This window comes from Phytophthora cinnamomi (genome assembly GCF_018691715.1).
Source record: "Phytophthora cinnamomi strain GKB4 chromosome Unknown Contig33, whole genome shotgun sequence".
Classification (NCBI taxonomy): Eukaryota; Oomycota; class Peronosporomycetes; order Peronosporales; family Peronosporaceae; genus Phytophthora; species Phytophthora cinnamomi.
In genome coordinates this window covers 1,139,938-1,148,636 of record NW_027150966.1, presented here as the reverse complement: position 1 = coordinate 1,148,636, position 8,699 = coordinate 1,139,938, and the positions used below count along the sequence as shown (strand labels likewise).

Below are 8,699 nucleotides of genomic sequence, written 5' to 3'. Positions count from 1 at the left end.
CAAAAATCACATCGAATTTCGCAATTCTGCACCCCTCCGACAAGACGAACCCGAGATGCGTCTTCCCAATAAAACAGGGAGCCTTGCAACCTCAAGAGTCCGTCTCCCGATATTTTCGTCTCCTTTTCGTACTCAGCAGACGGTCAGGAGACAACATTCGGAGGGATTTGACGTCTCCTGCACCACTCCTAAAACGACACGGGAGGCTATTTTCGGGTCTTTATCGGCTCCATACTTCATACAACTTTCATTGGAGACGGTATTCACAGTTACCGGCTCCCGTCTAAAATTCTCGTCCGAGGGAGTGAAATTGAGAAACTCTTCTCGCCCTGTCGAAAAAACATCATTTCGGTCGAATGTATATATTTAAATTCATTTAAATTTGTTTAAACGGCTACTAGTACCGCCGAGGGCGTTTAGAAAAAACAGTACTACCTCCGTTCGGAAATAGATGACCGTTTCCAATCATATTTCAGCCTACTCAACATAATTCCCCTTCTAAACCGATCAGGTTTGAATTCTGAATCTCCCGCGCTTTTCCCCGCTCACTGGCCACCGCCCGCACACTGGCTTCTGGATTCAATTCGAAAGTTGGTGGATGAGGGAGATTACGGATATTGAACGCCAGGCCGTCTGGGGAACCCTACTGCTTCGCAGCGAAGGAGGCGTGCTTACACGTGGGGAAATCGTCCGGGTTCCAATGTACTTCCACGTGGGCCGCCAAGTTGTCGAGCGCATTGGAAGCGTGGAATCAACTCGATGGGAGATCGAGTTGCAGCTGTGGTCAAGTCAAGAAAGAGTGCAAGATGGACCGCCGCCCCGCTGCTCCTGCCAACCGCCCGGACGACTCTCGTCCCCCACCTCGCCGACGCCACGCGCTGACGCTGCTGCGCCGAGGCCTGGAACGCCCGATTCGACGGATTCGACGGAGACGATGGAGCTGAACCTGAGGCTGCCGCTGGAGTTCTCCTGGATGGACGAGGAGCGCCCGCCTTTCGTGCCCGGACCGATTCCCCCCGTGTCTCGCATGTACAATGTACTACATTGTACATGCGCTACGTGCTCCACGCTCGACTTGGTGCGCGTCGTGTGTTGGAAGCGATGCGGGATCCGACGACGATGGAGAGCTCGGTTACTGACGATGAACGTGAGGCGAAGGCTGAGAGCGACGCTTGGACGGAGGACTCGCGCTTCCCGCTGCCAGCGCCCATGGAGCATATAATGAAGTCTAATGGTGGAAATGATTACCGGCTCGGACATTTGCATAAGGACAAACTGATGCGAACGGACAGTCTTCCAACGTCATTGCCATGCGATGCAACATCTATCGCCAATGCGACCGCCCCCCCCTGCTATCCATTGCAGCCAGTGGGACCCTCGTAGCACCCGAAGCCAAATCATGTGCACCTCAAGTATGTAGTGAGATCTTCGATCCATTTTTGTGTATGTAGTGCGGCGGAACAAGAACGCCTGCGCCTCTCTGGATTGTGTCTTGCTTATTGTCAACTCTAGATCTCCAGCCCTCCCACAATTTTATAATCAGGAATATGAACGAGGCAGAGCACTGAGCGAAAAAAAAACAAATGGTCATCTATTTCCGAACGGAGGTAGAAGTACCGTGAAGAATGAGCTGTGACTTTGACAAAGTAATTAGACGATGTTGTCGCGAAAGTTCTCGGACAAAATCTGTATTATTCGTTAAGAGAACTGGTAAGTCTTCGCGTTTTGTTCTACGAGCAAACCGATATTCTCATCGTTAGCAATCGCTTCTCTTCAGGCTAGTTATTCTTTGCCAAGTCCCTCCAAGTATTTGGAGTACATTTCAACCGCCTTTTCTGAAATTGCTTCGTCCGCTTTTGGAATAGTTTTCAGGTGGGTGGCCAGATCATCTGGGCTCATATTGTTGTCGTGTGCAAACTTGAACACCGATGCCAAGTGCTCGTCTGCCGCAGCCGAAATTTTATTTAGGCTCACCAGATCATCCACTTTCTCGAGAGCCGAAAACGATTCCGTTCTTAACATCTCCTTGACAAAGTTTTTAACCGCAGCCATGTCCGGAAATCCTCTCTCTTCCTCGTCACGTTCGTCGATGGTGTCGCCTCTCAGAAGTCGAGTCTGGACGCTAACACTTTGGTCGGCGCCAACAAAGTGCAACAATCCCAACGACACTGCACCAGTTAGCGCAATGTCACCACCAACAGACGCGGTGACAGGAACTTGGTGAACGAAGAGAGTCGAAACAGCGGCCATTAGGATGTACGGCAGACGCATGATTGGTTCTGGATTTTGTTGGTGCTTCTTGGTACAGATGGTATGTCTCGGAAAGCAAATTGCGAAGTGAGAACTCAAGGTCTACGGAAAGCAAACCACACAACAAACGTGTGTCCAACCAATTCCTAGTAGGAAAGTGCTTCTATACAGTATACGCCTGTTCTGGATACCGTAGTTCCGGAACCATGTCCCTTGCAGAAAAAATAAGAATGCGGTCAGGATTTGCTTCCAAACGGTGATGTGCTGACTTCAGTAGAAGTGTCGGGATGGTATCGTCCTGCGGGAAACGTACATACATGCATCAGTTGTTAAAGTTGTAGTTCAGCAGCGACTTGTGTCTATGATATCGTCCGCTACGGAAAGAAAAAGATACCCAATCTTAAATTAAGGATGTCTACACGTTCACTGCTTGCTTCCGGTGCACAACACCAATAACTACAATGTGCCGTATTCACAAATTGCGATTGCTATAGCTAACTCAGTATATTTGCACCTGAACTGTGCGAATCTTGCAACCTCGCAGTCTTTATAGCTAAAGAAACAACTGGGGTCAGAAAATGATAGACTTTTGGATAGGCGGTTCAGATGAGACGGTTGGTGCATGAACGAGCGAGCAAATCTCTGACAAACAACACAGATAATCATCTTTGATCTGGTATCACAAATAGTGACATCTCCTACTTACAGTGGGTCCCCCGTTTTCGTGCCCACTGAACTCTAATAAACTGTTAGACCTCAAACTCATGTCAAAATATCATCTAACCTCCAGTTTGTGGTTAGTGATACGAGATTTACGGTTATCGCTATCAAGAGGTCAGTTACTATCGGGAGAGTCCGTTTCGTGAACAATGTCGCAAAGTCCAACAACAGTATTGGTCGCTTGCTGCATCGGTTTGACAATCTTTCGACGAAATGCACATGGTATCATACTGGCTAAGTGGTGTGAGACCTGGCCAAGTATAGCCGATGAATCAGCAGTACGCGGGAGTGAGGTTAAGCTGTGGTGGTCGTTCACCCGGTTCTTCTGAGTGTTACTGTTTAATGTTCAACCTATTATCCTTCATCACGTCATGGGTAGAGTTCTTGTGGTTGTGACCAGCGATACGATACAACTGAAGATAACATATTACGACTTACTAACGCTATGCGAGCTCATAGTAACCTCGGATTGTGGTACTAACACTGCGCTACGACAATGACTGCTGGTTGTACCATCATAATGGTACATCCCTAGATAGTGATTCCTCTCGATTGTAATAAAATATGAGCCAGCCTTTGTCGCATGGGAATGAATGTCATGATGCCCAGTGAAGCTCCGCTTGTATGGGCGCCCCTTCTGCGCCCCTGCGGATCGTCGCGCTACATGTATAAAAAAGGATACGTAAAGCTGCCAGTGCCTTGTAGTTGGTGAACAGCGTTGTGAGAAAACCCGTGGCCGCTCCACCGCAGCCCAAGCGGCTTGGCCTAAAACCTCTCATTGTACAACGACACGTCCTCGACGGACAACCTTCAGCAACAGCGTGGGCCGATTACTGTACGTGTGTGTCGATTACTATACGCCCTCGACTCCACGTTCACAACAAAAACGGGAAACGGGAAACGGGAAATAACATATCCAGACTTTTGGATAAGTATTGAAGATGAGAATAGTACAGTCAAAATGTATTCGGTGTCTATGCTGAGTGCCTATCCAAAAGTCTATCATTTTCTAATCCCAGTTGTTTCGTTATCTACAAATTATGCTAAGTGGATAATTAAGAGTGGCCATAGAGTTGCATTATTTCCGAGCTAACATGATATTTCCGGCTACAAACTTTACAATAGTAGGAAGACAAGTGCCACCACGGCGCCGTGCGGCAGCAACTTGCCGCCAGCAAGTGTGTCCAGGCGGCCTGCATCATAGAACAATGGGAGCCGCGTATTATTACTACTACACTGTATTAGACCTGTAGTTTTAATCCACAGCTGGTAGGATAGTCGCCCGTTGGTTTTGGCCAGCGGAGTTAGCGACGGCACAAGGGGGGGGGGGGGGGGGGGGGGGGGGGGGCTCTCTCTTCGCTCGGGGGAGCAGCTGTGCAGTTTGTCCCACCCCGTCGTGTCTCATCCTTGTTTGCGAATTTTATATTGTGCGTCAGTGTTGTTGTTATCCGTCGCACAGCATATCAATGGTGATTATCCCTTTGACTACCAGCCAGCTGGAGTGATTTATAGGTCCATAGGGACCCATAAGAGGTCTAATCGCAAGATGCGATTGGCCAAAACTAAAAGCTACGAGACGACGGCAAAGCACTGTACAACCTAACAGGTCTCCATGGACCTGTAAAATGCATTACCGCACGAGCCACAAACAGTTCGTGTGACCTGCCATAATTGTTTTCTCGTCTAGCTAGCAGCCCCGCCTCCCCTTCGTGGACAAAAGAACTTCGATGCGTTGTTCAATGTAGCCGACGACGACACGTGAGACTGGGAGACCGACATGGACCCTGGCCTGGAAGGGTGCGGAGCAGGTTCGAATGTATACGAGCTAATATTCAAATTCATACATCAGGCAACGCTACAGAATCCTAACCAAACTAGATAAGCTTACAGTGATAGCGTTATAGCAAGCCAGTGTGAATGTTACGCAGGATTGCATGTGCAGGAGTGCGAGCGGTTGGCGGATGTAGATTGGAAACTGCTACTACATGGGGTGCTCGGCTAAGCACGCATACTTGGGATAATGCTATAACGGAATGACGCTGAGTCGAGAGCGCGCGGGCTCCGACGCCACCGCTCGGAGGTCAGCATCCTCAGTGGGCTCGCCGTGATGTCCACCCCAAACGGCTCCTACTTCCATAGACCATTGCCGTTGTAGCGACACTGACCAGGGCGCGACGGCATGTAGCTCGACCTCTCAAACTTTTGATTGGGAGTACCGTGAAGTAAACCACCGTCGCCACGTGTAAAAATTGGTGTTTTTGATTGGTCGTTTTTTCCCCTGTGCGTTGAATTGATTTGCTGGAGCCATAGGTCCAAGGAGACCCGTAAGAAATCTCTGGTAGTGAAAGGGTTATAAATTACGTTTTCCCGTGGAACTTTTCTATATACCATACGGTGTATGTGGCCACAAGCAGACACATCCATACATGTACGGTTCTTGCTGCAACGTGTACACAAAACCACCAAGACCCGTTGGAGCGCTGGTTTTCAACGACGAGATGACGCCCATGTTATGCTGGCAGACGTGCAGGCCTGCGACCAGTTCGCGCCCGACGCCCGAGGTCTCTTAACCGCAGGTGGGTGAGTTCACGGGGCTCACGCTGGGCGCCGACACGTCACTCGAAAGCGCGTTGACGGTGCTCTCCACAAACTGCGACGCGCTCTGGAGCGATGGTAGCAACAACGACGGCGCGGCGGCCGTAGGCGCCCACTCGGACGCCGCATCAGCTCCTTGCGCTGTCTGCGGATGCGCTTTTTGGTGGGCTTGGTCACCTCCAGCGTGCCACCCTTGTGGCGGCGGCGGCTAGGGCTTCGTTGACGGCCGTTAAGGCCTTGGTCGTCCGCGTGGGGGACAGTGCGCGACACCGCTTCATCTTCCTGGGCCGCTTGCCGACCGAGGATGGCGTGCTGTACCTGCGCGTGAAGATCAAGCAGATGAAGAGCAGCTTGGTCGAGATCAAGAACAAGGAGGCGCGCAAACGGTCGCCCCGCTCGGAGCTGACGTACAAAGGCAAGCCGAGCTCGGAGGGTGCTGGCGTGTGGGGGAGCCTCGCCAACATCATGTCCACACTGGAGAAGAAGATCAAGCCGGTCGAGTGTCGACAAGATCCTCGAGGACCAGCTCGAAGACGACGGAAGTGCTGCTTTTGCGTACTTTAACCTTGTCGTGAACAGAGCTTATTGACTTGAATCTCTATAGTATACAAAACTAGCATACATCCCCATCAAGTGGGGCATTTTGCCCCCTTCATAAACTACGGTACTCCCTCTCGATGGTGTTTCTTCTACACAGTGGTACGGGGATGGTGAACGGGGGCATTTTGCCCCCCCCCTCCCCTTCATAAACCACGGTACTCTCTGGAATTGAAATCTTAAATATTTTCGTTGGCTAATAATGGCAGACACTCAAGCATAATTGAAAGCAAAACAGTGATTGGCTGGAGTTAGGATGCTATGATCGCGTAATACCTCCCGATCCTCGAAAGATATCGCGTAAATTAGGAGTCCCACTCGCCACCAACTTCAAACACGAGCATGGGTACTCATCGACGCTGGCCCAGGGCACGGATGCTGACAATTTCGCCCTATTTACTAATGGAATGATAGTAGATAATGGCGCGAATTCGTCAGTGCCGGCGACTCGCCTTGAGGCACTTTGGAAGGCGCTACCGCTGTCCGCGAGGCCTTGGGGGATACCCTAGTTGAGCGAAGAGGTGCTAACTTCGGAGTGAGATGCTTTACGTAGCTACTGGCACGAGCATTGTCCTCGAGCGCATCTCAACGCTATGGTGGCGTTTTAGCGACCATAGCGCGAATCCTTTCTCCATTATTGAAATTGGTATGTGCATTTCACTTGGTTTCATTATTTAAATAGATATGTGTGCTACACTTGATTTTAGTATAGAAACTGTCAACTTGGTGTCAAATCGACGGACGCAATGGCTTCCATCCACTTGGTTGCGAGGTGCGGTAAATTCCCAGCTTCCAGATCGAACCTTGAGCAAACGTAGACCGCCGAACGTCGGACTAGAGCACAGAAGGCTCAGAAGGTTGGGGATTCAGCGGAAAGATCTCAGATGAAACCAACAACGACTCCGCTGAGACTTCCCAGCTCCGGTCCTTGGTCAGGCGCGGCGTGTGCACCTTCCTTGTGATCCCCTTGGCATTTCTTCCTTGGGCTACGTTTTGGCCCCAGACGTCAGCCAGTCATAGCTACCTTGTTTCAGCTTCAGATGTCTCCAGTGCGCTCCAAACGAAACCTGCTTCTCACTCAACAGGTCTCAGTTCGCACGTGTCTAACCTAATTTCTTCAATACAAAACACGACACTCCAGACGTAATTTGTCCACCTCTTCCGAGACCTTGGACCTGGTGTCCGTAGCTTCTTCACTTCCTCCGGCGGCTCCAGCTGGGAGCCGCTTCCACAGATCTTCACTCACCAGAGTGGCCCCGAGAAAATTGGCTCGGTTTGAGCCTGTCCGTAGTCTGGGTTCTCGCTCTGCACCCAGGGACGCCCGCGCACCACGCTCCAAAATGAGCAAAATCCAGCAACCGCACTGAAGACTTGAGCCTATCTCAGCCCCCGCGTAGTCGCTCCGCCGAAATCTCAGGAGAGTCACTTACTCCCCGAAAATATGAAATACGTGTCGGTAATGCCGTCCATACCACATAAGAATATGAAATAGCTAATTAAGCTTCTCTTCACACCGAGGAACACCCAAAAAGACTATATGGGACTTGAGTTTTGATGGAACCGGTCTTTTACACAACCACTTGCGTCCTTTGGAGCAAATTCGATTCTGATTCAAATATTACACATGCAAACAAAGACCTATCAAGTGGAGGCGCACAGCGCCGTTCGGAGAGCACCCACAGAGGGTGCTAAGACGATCCTGAGAGCTGCCAGTGTACCTAAGGCATTCGGCGCTTTAACCTGGATTTTAGCCAATAAATGGTTGAGCTCAGCAAAATCCAGCATGGTCAGACACAGGCTCAGCAAAGCTTCGACGAAGTTCCATTGATGAGTTGCTGATCTCCGGTGACTCATTGGCCGAAAGTGTGTCGTAATCTGGGTGCGACAGGTCTCATCCCAGCTGATATATGAGACCGTCATCATTGATGACGCGATCCTCCAGCAGCGCACATTCACCGTGTACCCATTGACCACTCTGAGACCCATAGTCTCAGACAAGATTCCAACTGAGACCCCCGGTATAAGTGTCCACCATTGTCCGCATCATCTGAGACCTGGATCGCCAAACTGAGACTCTGGAGCGTCCGCTGAGCCCAAGCACATACCGCTGAAACATCTGAGCCGAAACATACAGATTCCAGCTGCTCCGGCTGAGACCACCCGTGCTCAGAGTAGTGAGATCTGAACCCAACTGGCTTCAGCTGAGACCAGCTAGTCTCAGTGATCCAAGCTGAGACCCGGGGGCTCCAGTTCTTCCAGCTGAGACTTAGAGACTTCAGCGCCTTCACCACCAAAGCTAACCGACTCTCAGCCGAGCCGCAACGAGTTCAGCTGAGACCAGGTCGGCTCAGTTTACCGCGTATTCAGCCATCAACAGGTGTCTACCCGGGACGTCTGAGCTCAGCGTAGCTCGGCGGGGTGACCGCAACCCAAACTTCGCAAGAATTGAGCCAATCCATAATCAACGTCAGTCATCGTGACTTCAGAGTTACGGTAGTCTCAGCGGAGTAGTTGAGACTCCCAGCTGAGACCTGGGG

The 8,699-nt window shown here is 50.7% G+C and overlaps 1 protein-coding gene across 1 annotated transcript; it reads left to right on the top strand.

Moving 5' to 3' along the window:
* Window positions 1-700: 700 nt before the first annotated feature.
* IUM83_04494 (uncharacterized protein) lies at window positions 701-6,129 on the top strand (the record flags this gene model as incomplete). Its single annotated transcript, XM_067928578.1, has 3 exons — window positions 701-1,036; window positions 5,547-5,669; window positions 5,749-6,129. 3 exons carry the CDS (start codon window positions 701-703, stop codon window positions 6,127-6,129), a joined length of 840 nt encoding a protein of 279 aa, XP_067792608.1.
* Window positions 6,130-8,699: the final 2,570 nt, after the last annotated feature.